The sequence below is a fragment of the Diadema antillarum genome, unplaced genomic scaffold (genome assembly GCF_040938485.1).
Source record: "Diadema antillarum isolate AM-2024a unplaced genomic scaffold, OU_Dant_1.0 seq00001041_RagTag, whole genome shotgun sequence".
NCBI classification, from domain to species: Eukaryota; Metazoa; Echinodermata; class Echinoidea; order Diadematoida; family Diadematidae; genus Diadema; species Diadema antillarum.
In genome coordinates this window covers 1,323,057-1,349,642 of record NW_027271872.1, presented here as the reverse complement: position 1 = coordinate 1,349,642, position 26,586 = coordinate 1,323,057, and the positions used below count along the sequence as shown (strand labels likewise).

Genomic DNA, 26,586 nt, shown 5'->3' with positions numbered 1-26,586 from the left:
GTTCTGTTTTGCATCAATATTTTTCCAGATTTTCCATTTTTCACACTATGCATTTATAACTATTCTCCTCGTTGATTTTTTACAATGTTTCTTTACTATAATGATATATTAGAATGTTTTACTGTCATTTTGCAAACTCTTTCTGTATTACAAAGTGTCACTGACATAATTCTTTTGTCACATACAAAAAAGTGAAGTTTATGTTATGTTTTGTTGAAAAATTAAGCTAAATTTGATTTGAATTGAACTGAATATTGGTAGATGATTACCAATAATGGTATGGCGGCAGTTTCAGCAGATGCATTTCTGTTTTATTTATGATCAAGATGTAGCCAAGAGCTCCAATTCCCTTCCATGGTTTAATGAATTTACAATTTGAAAATACAACAATTTGGAAAATATACATGTTTGTTAATAGGACTATCATGATTTTACAGTCTATATTGATAAGTGGTTATGTGTAGTATACTTGATGCTAAATTGTTTAAAAAGTTACAGTGTGTATCATGCCAATTTTTAATCAGGAAAGCAAATTGCAATTACTGTCCTTAGTGTTGGACTTATGAAGAAGCTAAATCTGTTTCTTCACATTTCGTAGACGCTTTTTTTGCATCGAGAAACATTACAGAAATGATTACAGAAATGTTACAAATATGATTTCAAGCCATAAAAGGCATGCAGATTAATGAATTTTACAGTATTCCAAAAAAAAGGGTACAAAATGCAGTGATTAATCAAGACTGGGATGTACATGACTTCATCAGTTTCATTCAGATCTAATTGTGTTGCAATCTTCTTAAAAACAGCATGAATTTCAATTGTATGATCATTCAATTTTTCTTTGTACACAGTTCTCACTCTTCTCGACCAAAATGGTGACCCAAATACATCTTCTGAAAATGGAGTCACCCTCTTGCATCAGGTAAGTTCACGTGTGATTGATTCAGTTTCATGGTATAAGTCACTCTTTGAATCAAAGTGCCGTGAGAGGGAAAGTTTGGAAATATATTTCACTACTATCTATATTTCAAAAAATTTAACTACGCCATCTCTATGATCTGTGAGAAAAAGAATGTGACAAATCATTTTATTGTATCTTTTTAAATAAGGGTGGCCTATTTTTCAAATCTTCACTAAGTTTTCATGTAAGCAGTTATTACCCAATTTATGGCAAAAATGTAACTTTTCTTGCATGTGTTTGTTCAGTGTACCATGGTCAGTTTTACCCGGGGTACAACTAACAACCAAATCCAGTAGAAGGGTACATATATGTAAGTTTTGCCAGTACCAATGACTATGTGTCAATTCATTGATTAAAACTTACATCAGCAGAAAACAGCAAAAATGTCCATAAGCACATGTGAACATGCCATCCATGATATGACTGACATGCAGGTATAACATATAATTGATACACAAGATGTCTTCAATCTAATGCAAATTGCAGAGTCCATCGCTTTTGTAAGCATTGTCTGGTTTTCAGTGTTTTTTCTACAAGTCCATCTCCAGCAAAACAATCATGCATATTGCATGTGTAATTCTCTTGAACAGCTTTAGCCAAGATGCCCTTCAATTTCTTTGCGTTGCAATGCGGCTTAATTCATGTTCTTGGTGGAAGAGAAAGAAATAGAGAAAACGACCTTCTTTGGAGCATTATTGATTTTTAGTACAACTCGGCAAAGTACCTCATTTCTTTCTTTTGTTGCCATGGCAACCTGCCAGGTTTCTCTGCCGTGATGAAGAGAGAAAAGATGGGGGGGGGGGTGGGGAAACACATCGAGAGAAGATTAGTCGTGTAGTGGAAACCAAGGATGTAATGTTATTATGCATGAGTACAAACAGTATACCAACTGTATACCTCTGATTGTGCAGTTATCACATTCTTTACATTGGGTAGTTACATGTCAGCTTTCCCCACACATCCAAAATTGATTACTGTTATCACAGCAACTTGTTATCTTCTCTTTTTCGGAAGAATAAAGACCTGTGTAGATTCACACACACATACATAAATACTGTAAAACATGATATATTCGTGGCATGAATTTTTCGTGAATTTGAGCCGACGGCCTTTTTTGCGGCATGAAATTTTCGCGAACTGCCACTGGCATTCAATGCTTATAGTGTAGACAAGAACTTTCGCGTGCATTTTAATTTCGCAAATCTTCGCGCTCGCGGAATTCGCGAAATTAAAATGCACGCGAACATTCCTTGTTTTACAGTAAGCACTGATGTCTTCACTGATGCTTCTGCAGTCACTGAATTTACCTGTATATTTAGGATGAATTTCCCTGCACACAAACTGAAATAGTTTCAGTAAGATATTAAAAGGCAGAATACATTTATGTATTCAAAACCATTGCGACAGGTTGCACATGATCTTCTTTTCTAACACAACAAATCAGAAAATAAGAAATTAACAAAATTTGAACGGAATTTTCCTGTATAAGAGTTGCACGATGGATATCAGTGTCCAGCGACTTATGAAGCAATGCCTTTTAGTAATGCAGCAAGTGAAAAGATGAGTGATTTTTATATCTGTATGTTTTATTGGAAGAGTAAGACAGACAGGTAGAATATAATTCAGTGAAAACTAATTCAAGGAGAAATATGTTGATGGAACTTCAGTTCTGAGCCATTGCTATTTTGAAGGGAAGAACTGACTCTAGATGTTAGCATTTTTGAAGAGCAGTTGTTTTGAATGACTTATGAAAGACCCATGTGAAGAAGTATTACAAATGAATCAGACATCAGAAATATATGATGAAAAAAAAAAAAAAACAGTCATTGCTTGAGGTCATGAACATTGTAATGCGAAGGAGAGCAACTCATGTTCAGTATTAGATTCATGATGGCCTATACATCTTGAAACAATAACACAAAAGAGTTGTGTGAATGAATAGAGCTAACACTTAAAATGCAGATTGACAGAGGCAACAAGTTGTTTGAGCTCGTAATCATGGTATTTGAGGGTATGACTCACGCTCTTGATTAGATTTGCAATATAAATGTAAAAAAGTTTCAGTGAAACGAAAGACCAATTCAGAGAATTTTCATAGATGGAGATGTCAGCTGTAATGAACAAGAACTTCCTTATGAAAGTGGTGAAAATCATGTTTCATGCACGCAGAAGATTTATTCTGCAGCGTTTTAATGCTTATGATTGTACACATAAATGTCTGTGGGTGTGGTAAGTGTGTATGTCCATTCATGCATATATAAACTGAGTATTATGTAAGTACATGTATGTATGTATGTATAATGTATAATGTATATGTCCTTAGTGCTATCTTAAGAAATAAGATTATCTTTTATTTGCTACAAATCTTTGTGGTTTGAATTTAAAAAAATGAGAGACATGTTTTTTGGCTAACTTGTTATTCACACGGAATTATTAAATCACAGCACTTGAACCTGAATAAGGCTCAATCTTGCTGGCTTAAAAACTATGGCCTCATGTCAAGAATTCATGTTTTCTTCCAAAGATGTGCAAACTGTACCTACAGAACTGTAAAAAAAAGAAAAAGAAAAAAAATCTTTGTTGAGTCGTGAAGGTCATCCTTAATGTGTCTTTGCTCCTTGATGCAGTGCTGCATGGACGACAACCTCTCCGTTGCCGAGATACTGGTGCAGCGAGGTGCGGACACCAACAGAAAGGATGACGACCTGTGGACCCCGCTCCACTCGGCTTGTGCCTGTGACTCCACCGAGATTGTTCAGCTGCTGTTGAATGTGAGTGGCATCATATCATGATATCAAATCACATCATTTCACCTGTTTGCCAATTATATTTTGTTGCAGTGTGTGTGAAATGTCATGTTGTTGTTTCTGCAGTTCAGTTAACTCTTTATGTGCCATGGTGGAAACCGCCTGTGTGCCACAATATTCTGAGACACCAACATAGTAATGCTTTGAGAAAACATTCTGTTTTCCAATCTATGTAATAAACTTCTATTTAGATTTCTGTTAAGCTGGACAGGTAGTGAGCAAAGTTGTAGAGAAAATGCGAAGCTTTGCTTTGATGAAAATTGTTTGATAAATCGATGATTATTTTTGTTTGAAATGACTAGTAGCAACATTACTGTAAAGGCATAAATTTTGCACACATCCCAAAACAGTGACAGAAAGTTAGAATTTACACGCAAATCTATTAGGGAACACCGCTTGATAGTCAATCACCACATAAAAATGCAAGCTATATGTGAGACGAACGGAAGCGCGAGAAAAGCTTTCATTGTACTGCGGCATTTGGCAATTTATCGATCGGCTTGGGCGGGTTTGTAGGTTTGAGCAGAATATGCGAAGTTGGCACGCCGTCGACTGAGTTGGACGTGCGAACGTGGCACATAAAGAGTTAACTGAAATCATCTCAGTGGTCATGATGTAAGATAACTGCTTTGTACTACCTTGGGTAACTTTGGTTGTAGTGCACAAAGTATCTTGTATTACTTTAGGATTTTCTTTGCCTTTGACTAAGATGTTATCCTGAGTATTTTCAGCAAAGTCATATTTGGCTTGCCATGGTGTTGGAACACATGCATAAAAGAAAAAGGAATGTAGTGTGTCCATTCATGTATATTTGTGTAACAATACAGATCCTCTGCTAAGAAGTAATTCTAACTAAAGATTATTGTAAAGTTGTTACACATGTACCCCTTTTTATGAAAGAAAACAAAATTACCCTGCAATTGTACATACCATTCATTCATTATTTTGAATACTTTAACTCCTTTTAGTTCTACCCTTCCAAGTTATGTGTTGCTTTTCCTCTAATCCTCCAAAAAGTTTTAATGAAGACATAGCTTAATTATGGAGCAAGGGACATTATAAAATTCTACAAGCAGGCTGGTGAAATAAGAGTGGATTATTTGTTTTATAACCTTGTACAACGTATGCTGTGTATGAGTCTACACTTTACACCCTCATGGATTCTTGCTCCACCGTTTACATGTACAATCTATTTCATGTGAACACAATGGACACTCGTAATCCTACAGTCTTTAGAACAATTTCTCTTGCTAGTTCCCCCTATTTGGGCATATTTTCACACTCTTGGAGAAAAAACTCCCAAAACTCAAAGAGTACCAGCATCAATTAAGCATGCAAATTTAAAAAGGAAGTCCTGCAGGCGCGGACTACTTCTGACCTCTTGGGAGATGGAATTAGACTGCCATTAATGCCGTAACCGTGCCAACCCAGTGGTGTGCTCCGTTTTCACCAATTACTTAATTGTCTACTCAGACGGGACTGCTGTTTGCTAATGAGTGAGTTTGGCTGTCAGGTCCACCGCGTCCTCCTCGTTAAGTGCCGATGACTACTTCAAATTGGTCCGGGGGCTCTCTGTAGATTGAAGAGTATTGGTTACACAATGCCACGAATGAGTGAAGATAAATGAAAGTGTAATTTGGTGGCAGGTTCATATGATTCAAACCCTGTGTCGAAAGAAACTAGATTGCATCAGTCAGCACTTAGATGATGATCCGCATTTGCAGACTTAATGAGATTTTGAGTGACGTGTACCAACTTGTGTTTGATCATGCCTTCAAGCTACATGAACTCCACAAATACACTGTGCCAGTGTTATTTTGCCAGGCTTTTCTCCAATTTTCACAGAAATTGATATACTAATTGATATTGCTATTTCATAGCATTGCAATTGAAATCCTGCAACTTATGAAGATAAATTTTCTTTCCCTACTTCTTATCGAGAGCACCAAGCAAATTCCGGTCTCCTTTTCTCAACCTTTCCTGTTTGGATTTAGTACTTTTTTAAGATATAAGCCAGAAAAAACAACCCTCAATTCATTTATAGTTATCAAATCCTGTCTGTGCAAGCTGTCATTCCCCTTCCATTTAGCTTTGTAAATAAATGCACTGTAAGTTAGTCATCTAAGAGCTGATATTATGACTTATTTTGCATGGTTTTATTTGAGATAATGATACTGGCATCATACTTTGTAGTTGTCACTGAACTATAAACCTTTCTTGATGAACAGGATTGATAATACATACTGTGCAGATTCAAATTTTGTGGGAAAACTAATCAATGTAATTTCATACAACTTGATCATATCATGCTGAAAACACTTCAGGAAGATCTAACATTGGGTGAACATTCCCAATGGAATGAGCGAAAGTTAAAGTTGCACCTTAGATTTCATGTATATCTTTTTTAGGAAATCATTCAGAAAAAATGTACTGCAAATTTCCTTATGTCTTCTATGAGCTTACAATAAAAGGCTAATATTTGTTATTGTGACACTACTGTCCCAACAGCTAAATCTGTTCAGAAAGTTATCATCAGTAAATTATTCATATGGACATTATGATCAGAATTTATGTTGCAGGTATTGGGCTGGGGCACAATCCTGTCCCCCTTTTTTTCCCCAGAATAATCCATTTGCACCAATACGACACTGGGGCTTTAATGCAACTTGGTTTCAGGTATTCAGAAAGTCATGTGTTTTTGCCATTTGACGTAGCAAAGTGCATTATCACGTTAAGCTTGTGACGAAAGAGGCAAGCGAAAGCACCGCGTGGGATTGCGAGCTGCGCGAGACGTTCGTTCGCCTTAACGAAATAAGGGGTGCAGGGCATTACCATCGCGTTATACAAACACGAGAAAGGAGTCGTAAGACCTTGGGGATACTTAGAAGCCTGATTAACCACTTACTGGATGCCTGGATGACTTGTTAGCTTGAGATCTCCATTACAGAGCAGGTTTCCTTTCTGGCGTGCTATTTTCTTTGCTGTCGTAATACAGGAAACACACAATCTATACTTGCATGGAGCAACTTTTCAATTCCTTTTTTCAATAAAGCAGTGACTGCTTGAAAGTCATACCTCAAATTCACAATGTCACCACAATTGTGACATTCCATAATGGCCTGTGACATAGCAATTCATCTGATCTAGTTTGCAGTAAAAAATAGAATGTGCAAACATCCTTCATTGGCATATGTATTAGTAATTGCCACTCATAATGCAATCAATCTAAAAACAGTATTTGCTCCACACACCAAATGATATCACTGTGCAATTATTTTTTTGTCTCAAACTAGGATGTGTTGTGTATTTCATTTCATTTCATTTCATTTTGTTTGCACAACTGATAAAAAGTATATACAAAGAATATAAAAACTATACATAGAACATTGGAGCAATATAGGAAAAATGTACGATAACATTTTGACAAGAGACAAAATACAATGTGAAGACAATTATTTCAGTATGTGGTGAGATCAACATAGACCGTTGGTCTTTCTAGGGCTGATCCTAAGATTTACAGCTGAAAATAGTTACATTAGTGCAGTACAAAATGCTAGAACACTGTATTACAAAAAGAACAAAAGACATACTAAGCCGTATCCAAAAAGAAAAAGATACTAATAAAAGGTGGGGCCCAGCTTTTATTGGGACCACTTTGTTTTACTTTGTTTTTTGATATCAGCCATTGGAAAATCAATTTTCATCAAATAAACTTTGAATTCCTCTAAGAAATTGTATGCTCTTTAATATTTTTCATAAGTGGTTACCAATCATCTTGCAGAAAGTTAAAACCTGAATCCCCCATCTCAACCAAAACTATACCATCCCTTGAAACCATTCACTTTCTACCTGGAAATATTGAACAAACACAGTGAGCATGTTATCATGATGCACAATGAAGGTTTTCTTCTAGGAAGACATTTGGATATGGCAGCTATGGATAGATTTACTCAAAGAAGAGTTTGATCATGTGTTGATATGGGAGCTATGTGACATAGTGCATTAGACTCCTGACTCCCAATTGGAGGACCCAAGTTTGATTCCCGCCCAGTGCATAGGTCCTTGGACAAGATGTTTTTACCCACCATGTCCCTCTCAACCCAGGTGTGCATGGGGTAATAATAATGGCAGGGCCCTCTGGTAGAGCAGTCGGTGTCAACACAGAAGAGGCTGTATACCCTGGATAAATATGGCATTATTGTTATGATTTGATAATGATGATGGGTGATTATTATTATTTTTTAATTATTATAATTATTATTGTTATTTTTTAAACATTATAATCATCATCATCATCATTATTATCATTATTATCATTATTATTATTATAATTATTATTATCATTATTATTATTATCATTATTATTATTATTATTATTATTATTATTATTATTATTATTATTATTATTATTATTATTATCATTATTATTATCATTAATATCATTATTATTGTTGTTGTTATCATATCACTTAATTCTTGCAGAATGGAGCAGATCCAACAGCAATCGACATTGATGGGAATCTCCCGGTAGACCAAGCAGCGGCTGGAACTGAGACTAAACTCATCATTGAGACCCACATGAAAGATAATGGTGAGTACTGTATATATTTTATAGAACATACTAATAAATCTATCAAAGAATAAGTGATCCGATAGATTTGTTCATGCAATGTTATCTCGATTCCCTTCTCTCTGTAATGTCTATCTGTCCGTTGGTCTGTTCTTCTGTCTTTGCTTCTATTCACTCTCTCTTCTGTCCAACTCTCTTTTCTGTGTACTCTTGAGCACACACAATATGAACAAAGTCATACACAACATGTATGTTGCAGCAGTACTTGTGTGTGTACAACTTCACCTTCATTCATGTTCCTAGCATAGCTGATTTAAAGAAAAACAAACAAATAAAAACAAACTGCGAACTGAAGTCCTTGGAGAAACTAAGACAGGAGAAATTGTCGCGGGAGCAAATGTTGTATCACCTGGCCATATACAGTAGCTTACGGTACTTCTTTGATCTGGTTATAAGTTGAGGGGAGACTATAAGTAACACTGGAGGCGGTCCTTGTGAAATGGAGGAAGCTGTAAGGGATCTCCTCTGTAGTAGACTGTAGTGCTGGAGAAGGTCCTGGTGAAGTGGAGGAGACTGTATACTGGATCTCCTCCAGTAGACTGTAATGCTGGAGAAGGTCCTGGTGAAGTGGAGGGGACTGTAGGTTATTTTCTCCATTTGACCTGCCTATGCATATACCACCTTCAGGGATTAAACTGAGTGGTCATCTTCCTCTATCAGACTTGCCCTTGACCTTCCCATGGAGGGCGTTTGGAGCCAGGCCTTTAATCCAGGTGTGTAAAGAGGAATTCCTGTGATTATCTGGATGAAGTATTTATGAGATAATCTCCAACAGTGTCCATAGGATTGTAGCAGAGTTCATTGTGTCCTTCAATAGCACTAAACTGAAATTACTGTTGTGGACCATCTGTAGTGTCTCCTTCGTTTGAACTTGTGGTCTACATTTGGACCAAGACTTGACACTAGTAATACCTCGTTGATTTAGTCTTAATCTTGACCAACCATTCATAGTTTGGACTGGTCCTACTCCAAAGTAGACCAAGACCACAGACAATCCCCCAAATTGGTCTAACTCGGAAAAGTAGAAATGCGCAAGACTTTAGGTGAGGGATGATTGTAGAAGAATGAGTGAAAGAAATCTTTAGGCAAACTTTATATCCTGAGACAGTCATTGGGAGATGGGGTGAAAGTCTAATGTCAACTGAATTGAAGATAATCACTGTAATTTTGTAGCTAATGGAACATTGCAGAAAGTTCTAGATTTGTGCCTTGCACAATTTGGTCAGGAAGGCACCAATTCGTCATCTTGTAGCACAAGTATGTTCGATGTAAGCAAGTGAACTCTTTCTTTTCCATGGGAAGATTAGATTAACTTAATTGAATAAAAGTATTGCATATTTTAGAAATCTATGCAGAAGATGGACAGTGTTGAAACGAACATTTACAGTCAGATTTACATGTAGATGAGTGACATGGTGTCAAAAAGGGAAATTAATTACTGGGAAAATGATCAGGGTATAGGCCATCAGAGGTGCATCCATCTCTCATGTCTTTTTTTTTAACATGTACGTGAAACATGTAAACAGTTAGCATCATCTCAGGATCGCATCACTCCAACCCCCATCGCTATGGTAACACCACAGTGCAAATGTCTAATTGTCTCTTACAGTGCAAAGGGGTCTTTCCTCATGATGTCTTGTGGTGTAAGAGAAAATCCCTTTTTTTTGTTACACCCTGATTCCACAAAAGATGGGCCACCACATGTCACCAAGAAGTGCAAACAAAGAGGGAGATCTGAGGGTCGACAGTCTTGTCACCAACGCCCATCAAACTTTTTTTTTGGCCAAAAATTGCCTCTATTCTGAGACCTGAGTCATTAATAATTGCCTGTGATCCTCCTACCCAATGTTTACCTACTCGTCTCAAGGCTGTGACGTGCGTGGGAAAGGACTTGTTAATGATCTTGGATCAAGAAAGTGTCTCCATTTTATAGTGTCCACAAGAAAACTGTTGGGGTACAAAATAGAGATCCCAATATTTTATAGTGTGTAGGGGTCACAAATTTAGCTTTGCAGCTTAAGAATTTGATGCTTCTGCGACTTTGAACAGTATCAATTACATATTTGTGACTGCCAAAAGTGGACAGTTCTAGATTCCAGATGCCAGATTCTTTGGGGGCAAATTCTGAGACTTCATCTAGAGTTTGTTTACATTATCATTGTATGCTATTTGAAATACGATTAAACAAGAATAACTTGGATCTGTTTAAACAGTGATAATATTTCAGATATTTGAACCAATTAGGTTGAAATTTGTATGATGAAATTTGTGTTTGATTGAGTGGGAAGATTTCTGGAGCATTCTTGCAACAAAGTTACACCGTAGCTTGAGAATCATATTTGATTTCTTTGAATCAGAGATCAGAATGGATGAAAATCAAACATAATAATAATAATAATAATAATAATAATAAGGTCTTATTTATCCAGGGTAGCCTCTTCAGTGTTGCCACTGCTCTACCAGAGGCCCTGCCATTATTATTACCCCAGCGTTGCCAGGTACCCATTTATACACCTGGGTCGAGAGGGACATTGTGGGTAAAAACATCTTGTCCAAGGACGTAAGCACTGGACGGGAATCGAACTCGGGTCCTCCGACTGGGAGTCGAGAGTCTTATCCACTATGCCACAGCGCCCCCACAAACATAATTGGATAGTTTTTACAATACTTACTTTCTCCCTAATATGTTCTCAAACAAATGTATGTTTTATTTCTCCAATTCATCTGCAGCAGTCCTTGCATTACCTTGTTCATGTTCTGATGCTCCTACTTTAGCCATGCACGTACACATTCAAAACTGGCTCATGATTCATTGAGAAGAATTAAAAGATAAACAAATTAAGAACTGAGTGCACGCACACGGATTAGCTGTCTCGTTCTGCCATGTTCATTAAGGCATTCGAATGTACATACATAGGACATAGCACAAGTATGAATCAGTGGTGTGCTGAATAAGGCTCATAGGCAAGCTGAATATATCACATTCAATTCCAAACAATGTGTGATCTAATTTTCCCTTGACAATTGCTCACTGGCATCTGGTTTGTGCAGAGTTACAATGTAGCATGTGCATAACGCTTTTCACCCACCGTGAGAATGTGGGGAAAACACTAATTCAATTTCTGAATTAATGACTCAATCACTTGCAATTACAAATAAGATTTTGATAAGGTTGTGAACGGGTATATAGGTGATAGGTAGTTTAATAGGGAAGAAGTAATAGATTAAATTTACTAGGATATTGAGATAGACAGATCTGAATAGAAAGGAACAACAGAATAAATAGAAGAAACATATCAGATTGACAAAAGTTACAATTGAGTTTATATTCTTCTGTCTGATTTTTAGTGATGCCATGTTAGTGAAATATTGGAGGAATATAACAACATGCATATGTAAAGATTTGATGCAGACAGTTGTTACTTGCAGCTACCACGCACAAGATTTTGAGGAGGTTTCCGTGTTTAAAGATATTCATATACATGGCATATATTTCATGAGTGTAATATTTTGCAAATCAAGACTTAAAAATTAACTGAAATATAAATATTTCCCCTTTTCATGAGAAGCATTTGTGACTTTCTGTCTTAGATTACAATGTCAGAGCTTTTGTGTTTCATACAGGATGCAATATTGTTTGAAAGTTGTTGACCTTGCAGATGTCAATATAGACTCCCCAAATTTGTGAAAATTAAAACACCACAAAATATTCTGCATATAAAGTAGTATTTCAAAAAAAAAGGTCAAATCTTAAAGTGCCAGTATGTGTCAGAAAGTCATTAAAAAAGAATTGCAGCACTTGCCTCCCTTTGACCTCACATAGACAGAGGTATGACATGCAAATGAAGTTTTATAGTAGAAAATTTGCATTTTGTACAGCAACACTGCACACTGGCACTGGTCCAATGATCCAGACCATTCAAAATCACTTATCAGACCCGTAACTTTTTCAGGAATAGAAAAATAAAAAATAGAAAAACTGGGTACCTGCTGGTCCAACAGACAGGTCGGACCACTAGAAAAAAAAAATATGGGTTAGTGTGCAAGCCCTGTGTATAGATTCTTTTGTATTTATGCATTATGTATACTTGTGTACTTCAGTGTTTGTCTGTTTGTACAAGTTTGTACATGTTGAATATCTGCTTATTCCTTATGAAATTGCATTGTTTGAATATGATTGGGAATTATACACGCCCAGATATATTATCATTATTATTACTATTATTATTACTTATCTAAGTGGAAGACAAAAAAAAAAAAGTAAATCAAACCAAATTAATTCCCATGATATCCAACATATCTTGCTTTATGTTTCCTTACCATTTTTCCTTGCTCAGTAATTCTTTGCCAATTCTGTTTGTATAAATTCTATATTTATCCATTTCAGTGTTCTCTGCAAGCTTTATACTCATAAATGGGGGGGGGGAACAAAGAGGGTGGGGTTGTAAGAGGGGGTAAGAGAGAACAAAGGTAGACCGGTGAACATCTTTACCATGTCATCTAAACCACCAGATAAATGCAAAACAACTGTTGCCCGCAGTTCAAGTTTAGCGTGGGACACGCCATCTCCCACCACTTGAGGTGAGGCGGCTATTAATTATTTCCCTTTTCTGTCCGAGACAAAGGCTCGGATATGCCCATGGTCTCTCACAAGGTATTGATGGAAGAGGGGAGGGGGAGGGTTGAGGGAGGATGGGGGTTGATTGGCTCCCCTGTGATGATATGATATTAGTAGAGTTTTCCTGGCGACCGCAAGAGGAAGTGGGAGGTGGAAATAAATAGACGCCATTCCATTCAGAACGACGTCATCTCCCTGACCGTGGGTGATGATACGAAAACAAACAAGACTGAAATCAGAAACATTTGCTTCCTCTGAAAGCTGAATTCACTTTCACCTGGATTTTTTTTTTCTGTCGCTAGATTCTATATTCTTGCAAGCTACAAATATACTCCCAGTTATTTGTTTCATCTGAGAGCTTTAGCACGGCAAAAAAGATATAAATAAATAAGTGTATCCATTGACCATTTCATGCTGATGGTGAATAGTGTTTTATTTGATATAAAGGTAAGGAAAGGATGCTATGGAATAAGTTTTCTTCCGGTTTTTAGTTTGTAGAAGTTACATGAACTTCCTTGGCCAAGTGATACTAAGGCTACACTGGTGATTGATGAACTTTAATCACTTCTAGTTCTCCCTGCTCTCCTCCCCCCCCCCCCCAAAAAAAAAAAAAAATCTCCATGTAAATCCATGTGTGATACTGCATGAGATTGATGAATGCTCTTTAACCCATGGAAGACTAGTCCCGAGTGTATGCGGGCAGGTATTGATGGAAAATGTGTGTTATAGCAAAGTCAGCTTGTCAGCAACGAGTTGAAGGTGTGTTTCAAACCTCAATGAGTAAGGAGTAAAGGTTTTCCCTTTAACCATTGCAACCTCCTCTTCAGTGGAATCTGTGCCGGGTAGCACCGAACTGATGCATTTCAGTAGTGAGGGGCTTAAAGTTGCCATCATGCAGTGCCGTACCGGTACTCACCCCACCCTGCATCCAGTAATCCCCTTTTCTTTCCCCAGACTCATAGAACGATTTATCCCTTTCCTTGTCTTTCCTGTTATGATGTCATACCACACGTGCGGGAGATCAGAAAGGGGGGGGGGGGGGGGGGGGGGGGGGAGGGGCGGGGAGGAGACTTGTCCGGGAGGAAGAAATCTTAATTTACCGTTGAGCACCCGCGACAGGAAGTAGCGAGGAGTTACACCTCGTTTTTATAGATTGTTTGTATGAAGTCACAATCAGCTGTTTGTGTGTGACTTTGGGTATCATGACAACGATGGCGAAAGGGGGGTAGATGAGTGGGACTCCTGAGATATATTTATTATATTAGCTAGTGGTGACTTAGAGTCAAGAGCACCATATAACCCTTCTCGGGGACACACATTACCTTGCTATTAAATATCTGCCTGATAAAGTGAGCAGAAAGCGGTGCCAAGTATAACACCTTGTCTGGACACATAGAAAAAGAGAGGAGTGCTATTCCATAGCATCCTTGAATCAGAAGTACTGCGTACCTTATTGACGGCACTCGGATATAAAGCAGCAATTTTTGTACATCGCTTTTCCGGCTTGAAGAATCTCTCTTGGTTTGGTCTCCATGAGATACTGACAACATCCTGGGGAAAACAAATTCTGTTTTGTCAATTCACTACATCATTACCTCGAAAATAATAGGGAAAAAGAAAACAAATATAGCGACAAACAGTTTGTGATAATTCTGGAAACTCTCATTTTACATCCCAAATATTCTAGGCTCTTTATATTTATATTTGATAGATATTTATGATGAAAACTGGGATGTGCAAATTAATGCTTGTATTGTTCTTCAGAATATAGGATATTGTCTCGGGTCTGTGTACCCAGTTGACCAATATATGAACGATAATTGAAGTCTTCTGCCGTGATTTGTCAGTGAGATGTTGCTTTGGACCTGATGACTAGGAGTCAATGAGGAATAATATTTGCCTGGTACACAAACTTGCTTATTGCTGGAGAGCAACGCGAAAGGAGACGAATATCATGGCTCTGTCATATCTTTGTGCCAACATGTTGTGAACCTTACTTGGAATACTGTCCCTGGTTTTGCGTTTGTTGAGATCAACCTCAATCTACTGGACTTTTTAGCCGTGCTTTTCGGACTAGGAACACAAGATGGAGAACAACTATAAGCCCACCATGAAGAGGCGTAGTGATTATAGCATGCCTGTCTTCTTGGTTTTAATGAAAACACTTCGCGGTAAGTAAAAGTTTGTTAAAAATAGCATCAGAAAAAGGATGCTTGAATGATGTAGCCAAGTGAAGATAGTAGTTCTTATATCTGATGAAATTTTCCTATTCATTTAGAGTTGTATGGTGTGCTAATACAGTTTATAGTCATCTTTGAAAATTCTCCCCAGTTAATACTATCATTTTTCCTCTTTGGAGCAGCAGTGAATATCAGCTGTTCACTGATCTCTCTGGGTTTAACCTTGCATGTGTATGAAAAGCTTCATAATGTCATCATAGTTCATTAAAAATACACACACAAATGCCCACAGATATCACAAGCCAATGCTACTACCACATACTGGCCATCTATTTTGTACAGCTAGAATGAAGGAGAAGTAGATGTTAAAGTACTTTTTACCACTAAATGAAGCAAACACATTATGGTATGGGTTTTTATGCATCTCTGGGTAGTTTGTTTATAATTCCATTTAAACAACATCATCCATATTAAGGTAGCCAAACAACCAAGTAACAATTAAGAATGTGGTCATTGTATGCTCCTTCTAGATAAATTGCATTCTCCTTCAAGATAAATTGCATTCTCCTTCATTTTTTTTTCAAAAATATAGAATAAACATATGAACTTTCTACCTTCCTAATGCACAAAAAATGAAAAAAAAAAAAAAAAAGTTAGCTGTGAGTGTTTCTAGAGAGCTTTGAAAAATGGTAGTTGTTTTTGTTGTTTCACTCCCCAAAGAGTATAAATTATGCTGGCTTTGATAAACAAGAGTCACCTATCTGAAAAGCCAACTATTTTTGTGCGTACATATTTTTCACCTCTTTGATCAGATAACAAACAGATGTGATCAGATAATGGTCAGGCTATTTGAGTATATACCTTTTGAGAGAAATTTCCCCCTCTCCAAGGTAGAAATAGCCTGCTATTTGTGACCTGTTTATCAATATGAGAATGATTCATTGGCTTGAACACACAGTTATGGTTTGGAAGTAGCTCTAGCAGTGGCAGAGTAAATGATGATGCAAGTGGCAGAGTAAATGAAGATGCAACCATTATTTTTTTCCAGACCATTTTGCCGATCTGGAATGACTCAAGACCAACTTTAACCCGTTTAGGACGAGTCCCAAGTATACTCAGGCGAGTGTCTGTGGGAAATGCGTGTTGTGGCAAATTCAGCCCATCCTCAATGGGTGAAGAGACTTCTCATCAGAACTCTGACGCAAACTAATCCAGCTGAGATGAAATCCAGTTTGCTGTTTATCTATCTCTAAGGGTGCTGTCAGCAGTAGTTTGTCAGGGTTGTTTAACCCTGTCACAACTAAAGACAATACAGTCAGTGGAATAGCTGTGAAATTTCGAGGCTGCGGTCCCAAGGAGGTTAAGGATTTCTTGGTCAAGGTTTCTGACGCATCGCGTTTGCAGGATATCTACCTATCAGCTGGGGATGTCTTTCAACTGAAATGAAATCCGTCAGAACTCTTGACCAAGGAAAAGAGGGAGAACGAAAAAGTGTCAGCAAGGGCTAAATTTCATGGTTTAAGGATTAAGGGAAAGTTTAGGAACAGACGTGACTAGCAGGTCGAAAGCATCAGGTCTGCTGAAAAGCAGTGATGTCATTTGTACAGTATATGCCACATATTTATTGAGTCTGATTTTTCGCGAATCGACACTTCTCAGCAATTTTTTGAATGTGTTAAATTCGCTATCATAGAGTATAGGGGTCACAGTCAGAATTCATATCTTTGCATGAATTAACACTTGCGGGAATAGCACTTGACATACAGAATTCGCAAAAAAAAAAAAAACCCATGAAAAATATTGCGCATACAGTATATCACTAGTACAACCATCCTCTTGTCTTGATTCTATATCTATGTTTCTTGCTCCCTCCCTCTCTCTTCCTTTCTTCATTCATCTCTATCTCTCTCTTTCCTGTCTCTTTCTACTCTTTTTCCCTTTCTCTGTGTGGGAAATATCTCGTAAAGCATAATTTGCACACTTTCTGTTACAAACTCGGTGTATGCAAGGATATGACAAGTACCAAAAACAATTAACATAAAACAAGATATATTTGTGGCATAGAATTGAATTTACAAAACCATTTTATAAAACAAATGATGCACAGACCTGTTTTGCGGATTGCTGAGAATTGGATGCTCCTGTTTAACTTTGGAAACAGTCTAAAACCAGTTCCAAATTTAAACTCGCGCATGCAATTCTCACCGATACACTCTGTCCTGTGCATCATTTGTATATTGTTTCTGTCAACTTCTCCATTAGTGTGATGATGTGTGCAGAACCATGGAATGGAAAGAAGCAATGGATTGGTATCTAATATTTTTATCCCTGCTTGCATTCTTTGCTGCAAAGGACTTGACGATGTGGCGGTGAAAAACATCAAGAAGAAGGAGGCCAAGCGGATGTTGGCAGACATCAAAGATTTCATCGCGTCAGGTGGAAACGTCAATACAGCAAATGACCGTGGAACAACTCTAGTAAGTTGCAATATGTGTCATAATACATTCCTTGGCTCAATATTTGTGGATTTATGTAACTTACATAATTATCAGAGGTTTTCTTGGACCTTTGCAGAAATGTTAATGTTTGCTCTGTATTCTATCAGGTCATTCTGCTTTTTATGTGTGACTGACGATAGTGTGTTCTGTGGTCTTTTGTAGTTCAGTTACTTGTTTATGTTTACATTCATTCATGCATGCAGGTTGTGGTATTTGTTTCTTGCTAATCATTCTATTTTCATTGATGTGGTTGTTTACATCATAACCCTTTTGATGATAGGTTACTGTTCGTTATTCTGAAGGGTCATTATTCTGAAGGTTCATAATTCCAAAAATGGAATAAGATGCATTATTCCAAGGAGCTGGTGTACTCCTTGATTATCTAAAGGTTCATAAATCCGAAAATGAAAAAGGGTTTGCTATTCAATATAAGGTTATAATTCTGATGTCTTGGTAGTGCACATTTTTTTTTCATGTTTAGATTAATGAACATTTATTGAATTTTTGGATTAATGAACCTTCAGAAAAATTCACTTTTTTTTTTTCAACCTGGTACACATTTGTTAGATATCCTTGTCTTTGTCAGAGGTTTCCCGTAATTGTTTCAGTATAGTATGTTTTTTAGCGCAAGTCAATCTTAGAAATCTTGAATCAGTTGTTTGCTGATTAAAAAACTTTTTTTTTCATTTGGTGCTTGTCTAATGATATTATATGTCTGAGCAGATTACCATGGCTGCTATATCTGTCAGAGTATCTAATTGTAGGCTTTTGGGAATATCAAACATTAATAAAGATATTGTAAAGTCTTGGCAGGCATTTACAAAACATGTTTCCCCCTCTTGCTTAAATAGAGATTTGGCAAAAGGCTGTCACTTTAAATCAGCAAGTATCCATGTATGCATTTCACTTGCCCAACTGCGAGTATGGGTTGTCCTGAGCAAGTTTGTTTGTAGCACCCTGGTATGCAAACAACAACAAAACAACAACAACAACAACAACAACAAAATACCACAATAACAACAACAACTACAATAACAAATACCACAACAACAACAACAAATACCACAACAACAACAACAATCTGCTGAAGCTGTGGTCATGGCAGCTGAAATGTTAAAGCAAGAAACCGTTAATGAATCTATAGATAAAAAAAGCAATGCAGAAATTTATGCGATCTTCACATGAATCTCTAGCTGCAACCACATAAAAGTAAATAACGCTGTCACAAATTTATGATCCATCACACTATTTTCAGCCTACGGTGGGAGTGAAAGCAAGGCCATTCGAGATCTCCTGTTGACACACATTGGGGCAAGAATACTGCAAACCCCGGGGAAGGCGTAAATCGCGCGATGGGAGGGAATTTGTGGGCACATTAGATCCAATTTCCTACCAAACATGAGACTGTTTGTGCTAAAATGGAACTTTTGACACTAATGTACAACAAGCTGACAAGTTGCACAAGTTTGATTAGATGTATCTATATGAAGAGCTTGTTTGCAAAAACCGTTAAGTCCATTTTTGAAGATTTTGAAGTACGGTATCTGTCATAAAATACAAAATAATACCCTTTAAATGATATATTGGTCACTACACATAAGGGTACAGTTTTGAAGTTATGGTGAAAAGAAGCAAAAATTTTCTTATTATTCTCTGTATTTTTCTGGACCTTTAATCGCAAATATCTCCATTTGACAAATATGGACTTATCGGTTTTTGTGAACAAACTCTTCATATGTTTATCTCAGCTGAGCTAAGAGTTCGAATTAAGTTATAACTGTCACCTTTTAGCAACCGACTCTACGTCTGTTGTTTGTTGTCCTTGTCCAATATCTGACCATCAACTGTTGTGTGTCCAGTCGTGTCCATGAACTCTTTACATATTTTTGTCTTAATTCTTCTGTTTTTATTTATTGTAGTTACTACTTTAATAGCGGGGGTGTAGAAGGCATCTATTTTCTCTATGTTATATTTTGACCCCAACCTGGTAAAATTCTAACCACATTAATTTGTAGAGGTTATGTCAAAATGACTTGCATGATCATTTTGCTTAAAATCCTGTCAAACTTGATCATATTCCTATCACACAATTGATGTGGCTGTTCTTTATAAATGTAATCATCTCTGACAACTTACACAAAGAATATAAAGTTTGCACATCAGATTTGATGTACTCAGTAACTGCACGGAATCATTTATTATCATATATATATATATTTTTTTTTTTTTTATGAAAGCAAAGTAGCATATGACTTTAATACAACAATATCCTTTGAATCAATCCAAAATGTCATTTCTCACCTATAACAGGCATGATATTCTGTAGATTTAAATCTGATTTTTTTTCTCAATTCTCTACACATTTTGCTTTTTCCATGTATCAAAAATCACCTGAAAATTTTGATGTCCGCTTTTCAAGAAACCTCAATATCCTCCCTGCTATAATGACTGTTTAATACTAAATTGATGTTCAATTTGTATTCATTTAGGCCATGTTATCAATTTCCACATTTCTGACCAGTTTTTTTGTGGAGTTGCATTGACACCATCTTATTCTGGTAAATTGTGATTCAGTTGAAGACTTAACAAACTAAACAAGTCTGAAAAGTCTGATCGTTTGGACCACACGACATCCAACCCCGCATTTGTTAGAGCTAGTGTAGGTACGGAGTTGAGTTGTGGAGAGTAGAGTGCATTGAAGTGGAGTGCCACTTTCAATGGTAAGAGATTCTGGGTCACATCCATGGTGTCTTGTCAAGAAAGAAACGAAAAGAAAAAAAAAACAAGATGTAGAGGGTTATAAGAAGACTAACTGGTGAAATTGATGAAGGAAATACCTGACTCATTCCGTGAACTTGCGTGACCTCCAAAGCCCTGGGCACGATTAACACGCCAAGGCTGACCTTAGGGTTTGGGGGTATTTTTAAGGTCTCTCTTCTCGTGCAGGAGGTAATCCTGGTGGAAGAGGTGGCAACGCATCGGAGAGGAAGTTAAGATCACACCCAAACTTCATCCACTTAAGGAGCAGAGGAGGGGGGCAGGGGAGGGGGACAGTATAGAAGAGGACCAGGTCTGATGTGATGCTAATATTAAGTTTGTGGTTTTATTATACTTGATACAATATTTCCTCCTTGCTTTTCCCATTTTACACGCAATGCTGTCAAAAGATCGTTATCAAATTAAGCTTGCTCGGAAAGATATAGTCGAGCTCCGTGTCATTTCACAAAACTTTTCTTTGACTGGGGTGGGGCTCAAAGTCTAATCTTTGCAACTTGATGGTAATCCCCTATATTCACATACATTGTTTAATAGGGAGGAGCTGGAAGGGCTTGAATAGATGTTTAATTTTAGCATTAAATGGAGACTTCCCAAAAGACATGCTACAACATTCAATTTACCATGTACCATGATGAGAATGTGAAATTGACATGAACATTGACATATTCATAATCTGACATGATGCAGATATGCCTGAGGAATATACAAAATAAATTATGAGATAGGAAAAAACTGCCCAGTTTCCTGTTGGTAACATAGAGAAATTAGGCGATTGTTTAATCTCCATTTGTAACACATGGCTCTCGGATCCTTTTTGCGGATTTACAGATGAAATCTCCGGGTGGGGAGAGTGCCAGTCCTGGAGGAATTTTGAGGCAGAAATTATCATTTTGTGTTCACTAGATTGGTTTCTTGGACTCATTAAAGTCATTTAAACTTGCTTGAAATCAGAAGGAAATTTACAAACCTTATCCAATTTCAGGAGCTTTAATTTTCTATCTTGTATTGCCACTTTAAGAATCAGTTATAAATTTAGTAACATAAACAGTAATGTGTGAATGACAAAGACCTCATATGAAAGAGAATATTTTGTATAATCTGCCATTTGAAGAACTTTGTAATGAATATTCAAAATTATGAGAAAAAAAAATACAGCACCAAACTTCTGAAATGTGGTTTCTGTAGCTCAATGGGATAATGGGAGCACTTTCAATTCTCAGTACTGTAAAAGCAGAGACGACCTGAGATATTTTTGCATGAGTAATCTTTTCACGCTCGGCCGAATAGGATGAATTTTGCGTGTTTTTGCTTCTGCGGAATCAAGACAATATGTAGTGGTACATACAGCAAGGAAAAATATTTGTTTGCTTTTATTTATGTGCTAGTTTCTGGTTGCACAAAATGCAAAAAAAAAATCACATTGAGAAAATTTCCACTTTCACATTACTTCGAGAAAATTTGAAGAGGAAACTTTCAGTGTCTGTGCTGATACAATACTTTAGAAGAATTTTACTTGGATGTTAGTGTATGTGTTCAGTAAATCACTAAAACCTGAGCATTGGAGACTTTATTCCATATGTGATGACTTTACCCCTGCGTTGATAATATTTCTTTTTTTCAAGACAACTTTCTGTGAGAGGCACAGTCTTTTAATACCTTGGTTTTAACCCATATACTTTGACAAAAAAAATACAAAAATAAAATATATATATAATGTGAGAAATAGTTCCCTGGGTCCCGAACGTACGCGGTGCCGCATTGTTGGATGCATATAGTTGAAAGAAATTGGACTGAGGCGGGATCAGGTTATTCATATAATAATCGTTCTGTTGGTAGGTCCTGACGAAGGCCCAATGACGGGCCGAAAGCTTGACAAATAAAAGGGAGACTAAGATCGAGAGCAACGTCCCGCCTCAGTCCAATTTCTTTCAACTATATATATATATATATATATATATATATATATATATATATATATATATATATATATATTGAGATATGAACAATGTATGTCTCTCATTTTAAGAACCATTGGTGATGTTTTTAGAAAAGACAGGGAAAGACTAATGTGTGTGCTGTGCTATGCCTAAACTCTGGGTGAACAGAGAATGTCCCAGCACTGAACTTGAATTAAGACAAATTAAGTGCCAGACAGCTTAATAGGCCATTAGATGCAGGAAATGATACCACGGTAACCCCAAGCCCCATTGGCCGACTCCCCCCTCCCCCCTCCTCTCGCCCTGGGCTAACGTCCCTGGCTGAATTTTCTTACTTCACGCCCTGGGGTTTTAAGGAGGTGTTGGCTGGTGAATTTGTGTGAGCTGAGATGGCAAATTGGGGCGTTTCCTGTCGAGGGAGGACACCGGAGTATCGTCACGTCATTCAGGGCTTGTCCGGTATTTGTGGGGAGATGAGTTGGCGGCGTTTACTCGTAAAAACATCATGATGACTTGTGTGGTCCTACAGTGTATGTAACAGGATGTGAATACTCGTGTACCCGCATGTGTGATACCAACATGCTTTCAAAATTATTTGCGCATATTTGATCCCTCACTTGATCAATGGAAAGAAATCCTCCAACCTTCAAGCAGCTGAAAGTCTTTAAAGGACAAGTTCACCCTTATAGACATGTGGGTTGAGTGAATGCAGCAACATTAGGAGAACACATCAGTGAAAGTTTGAAGAAAATCCGACAATCTGTTCAAAAGTTATGAATTTTTAAAGTGTGTGCGCAATCACTGCTGGATGAGAAGACTACTACAGCGTATGATGTCAGATGCGTACAACGACATAAGGAAAATAAAAAGAGAATTTCACAAAACTTAACTTTTTGAATAAAGTGCACATTTCTTCAACTTGTTACTGACGTATATTAAGGGTAATATTATTACTCATGCCTTCTAAAAGAGAGAAGTTGAGTGGCCTTTTGTTAGGCGAGAAAAGTGAAAATATGTTGAATTTTCTTTATACTTTCTTTATATCGTTGTACTCATGTGACATCACAAGCTATATTAGTCTTCTCATCCAGCCGTGACTGAGCAGAAACTTAAAAAATTCATCACATTTGAACGGATTGTCCAATTTTCCTCAAACTCTCATTGATGTGTTCTACTAATATTGCTGCCTTCACTCAACCCACATGTCTATGAAGGTGAACTTGTCCTTTAACACCACAAACACCTTCTCTGTAGGGGTGTGAAATCAGAGTGGCATATTGCCTGCAGCCATTCTACGATATTCCACAAGTTTATAAAGTTGTATAGACTTGGAAGTATGATCAACCCTAGGGTCGGTGCAACACCTACACAGAGATGTGAAGTTGTACTTTTTTGGAGTATTATGTACTGTTTTTGCCCAGAATACAGCAGGTTTCACTCAAAATACTGGTTTTTTTTTAATTGTATGTTTGCACAATTCTTATGTCAATCGCAGGAAAGGTGAAATATGTGTTTTTTCACCAAAATACACCATTTCAGCCCTGAGAATACTGCAATGGTATTTACAAGGCTGACTTCCTTGCCTGCATGCTCATTTAATATACGCTGGCTATTTACTGCATCACCAATCATAGGGGAGCACTGTATTGATATTTGGGGTTAATATTTCTATTATCTTGTTTTCATTCTCTATTTTCCTTTTTCTACTTGTGTCAAATGACTTGTTTCTTGGTACATTATACAGTTTCAATCTCCTGTTCATACAAACTGTAGTCTCTGAACTTGTCTTAAAAGTAACCAAAACCCAAATATAGATATGAATTGAGTGAAAGCAGTAATATCAGTATAACACAGCAATGAAAGTTGAGGAAAATTTGACAAGTGATTCAAAAGTTATGAATTTTCTAATTTTAGGTGTCGTCATCGGTGATAAGGAGACTACTACACTTCATGACATTATTATAGACAAGAATATGTGACCGTGCATCACAAAACCAACAAAAAGTCACACTCACTGATTTTGTGTAAGGACTGAAAATAGGTGAAATTTGTCAACCCAGCCACTCTTGAGTTTTTCATATTTTCTGAAAGAGCATGTCTTCTTCTACATTATAATAAAGTTTGGATCATAAAATGAACAGGAAATTGTGTTTTTAGCAGTTTTTCTCAAACACTTTTTCGTAGAATAGTGTGATTAGGTGTGTCTTATAGATTCCCCTTTTCATTCCTTAAGAACCCTATCCATACTCTTCACTTTCAACTCTAATAACTTTGGAAAGGATGGTGCTACTGCTTTGAAAGTTTGAAAGTTGGCATCAATCATCTGCAGAATATGTTGATAAAGCATGCTTAATTTCAGCGTAATCTGATGACCACTTCATTATTGTTGCTCCGGTAGTTTACATCCTGTTTTTTGTCACATTCATAGCACAGCAAGCACGGCTTGCCTTAAAGATTAAAGCACTTGAATAGATCCTGTACTTCAGAATAGATCCTGTACTTTAGAGCCTCTTTTCTCTGTTTACACTTTCCAGAGTGTGTGCTTTCTTTCCTATGTTAGGATAGGGTACGAGAGTCTGTTTGAATTGAGTTATTCAAAAGCTTAAAGTCTGTTCTTTCAGAATCTTCACTTAACCAAGAATCCATGTCTGGTGGCATTTTATTGGTTTTGTGATGCAGGGTCACATATAAAGAAAATGTAAAGAAAATTCAACATATTTTCACTTGCTAGCATAATGTAGAAGCACTTGACTTTCCTCTTTCAGAAATTAGGAGGATATCCCCTTAGCATATATCAGTATTACAAGTTGATGGAGTGTGTACTTTTCATGAAAAATGAAATTTCAGGGAATTCTCCTTATATTTCCTTTATATCAGTGTTTATAATGATGTCATGAACTGAAGTAGTGTCTTTATCCAGCAATGATGGCACCAAAATTGTGAAAATTCAAAATTTTTAAACAAGTTTCTTATTTTCCTCAAACTTTCACTGATGTATGCTACTGATATTGCTGCTTCCACTCAATCCACATTCATATTTTGGCTTTGATTTCTTTATTCTTTTCATGGCCTGCTGTCCCTCTCTCACTCTTATTTTTACTCTTTCAGTATTGATCAATCAAAATATCTTTCTGTCTTTTTATCTATCTGTCAATCTATCTCTCTTTGTCCTTTGCTACTGCACTCTCCTCATCATGTGTAGGTTTTATGATTCCTTGAATTTCTTGTCTTTATGAAGTGAGATATGAAGGGGAATTATCAGGTCTTGCTGATGAAGTCAGGAACATGAAGGTCAACATTTGTTTATCTTCTAACTTCATTTGTGTGTATATTGCTCTCCCAGATTATATACATAGAGGAAGACCATGATGAATTAAGAAAGATCTTTGATATCAATTCTACTTTACTTGTCATCCAGTTTGATATTTTCTTTAAAATTTCTTTCTGCGCTCATTCTTCTTTGTTTGGTTTTGCAGAAGGAGGGGAGGAGGGAAGGGATAAATAAACTCTCACAAAATGAAGTCACTCCTTTTAGACACAGAGCTCAGGCTTTTGTACCTTGCAAGATCTTAGGATCAGTCATCAAAAGGGCTTAATTAAGAACTAGCTCAAAATTCTCAAACCTTTTTTTGGGGTATTGTATGTCTGTTTTGGGCAAATATTCATCGGAGCAAATTTGTTGCAGCTGTCGGCAACTGCAGAAAGTCATGATTCCTTCTCGTATTGAGACATCAATTAGATCTCGACTGGGCTGATATCGGCGGTAATTTCTCCGTAAAACGTCCCAGGAAACGAGACAGAGCCGCCGCAGCATTATGGGATATCAAACCAGCTGACGAGATGTAGGGATTGCGGCGCGGAGAATCTCCGTGCAAAGTCTGTCTAATATTTGGGTAATACTCTGCAGTATTGAGATCTTAATTTCAACATAGTCATGTGAACGCTTAGTCAGACACGCCGAGTTGTCAATTTTTTTTTTTTTTTTGCAAAAATAGCAAACTTGTTTTAACTTTTGATCAGATGGATTTTGCTATTCCTACAATTTGCAGAGAGAGAGAGAGTGAGAGAGAGGAAACAAGCCTAGCAGAATTTTTAGAGTCCCATCCTGCCCATTTGATCATGGCTTAATGGTGTATCATAGAATGATCCTCTTCCCCTGAGTATCTCGAAGATGTGA

General features: G+C 37.0%; 1 protein-coding gene across 1 annotated transcript in view; it reads left to right on the top strand.

Moving 5' to 3' along the window:
- LOC139742980 (unconventional myosin-XVI-like) overlaps nucleotides 1–26,586 on the top strand; it is a 215,402-nt gene that overhangs the window by 21,167 nt on the left and 167,649 nt on the right. The window contains exons 4-7 of the mRNA XM_071653486.1: nucleotides 852–922; nucleotides 3,589–3,732; nucleotides 8,251–8,359; nucleotides 17,549–17,673. Coding sequence (XP_071509587.1) covers nucleotides 852–922; nucleotides 3,589–3,732; nucleotides 8,251–8,359; nucleotides 17,549–17,673 — 449 coding nt within the window. The remainder of the gene's footprint in view (nucleotides 1–851; nucleotides 923–3,588; nucleotides 3,733–8,250; nucleotides 8,360–17,548; nucleotides 17,674–26,586) is intronic.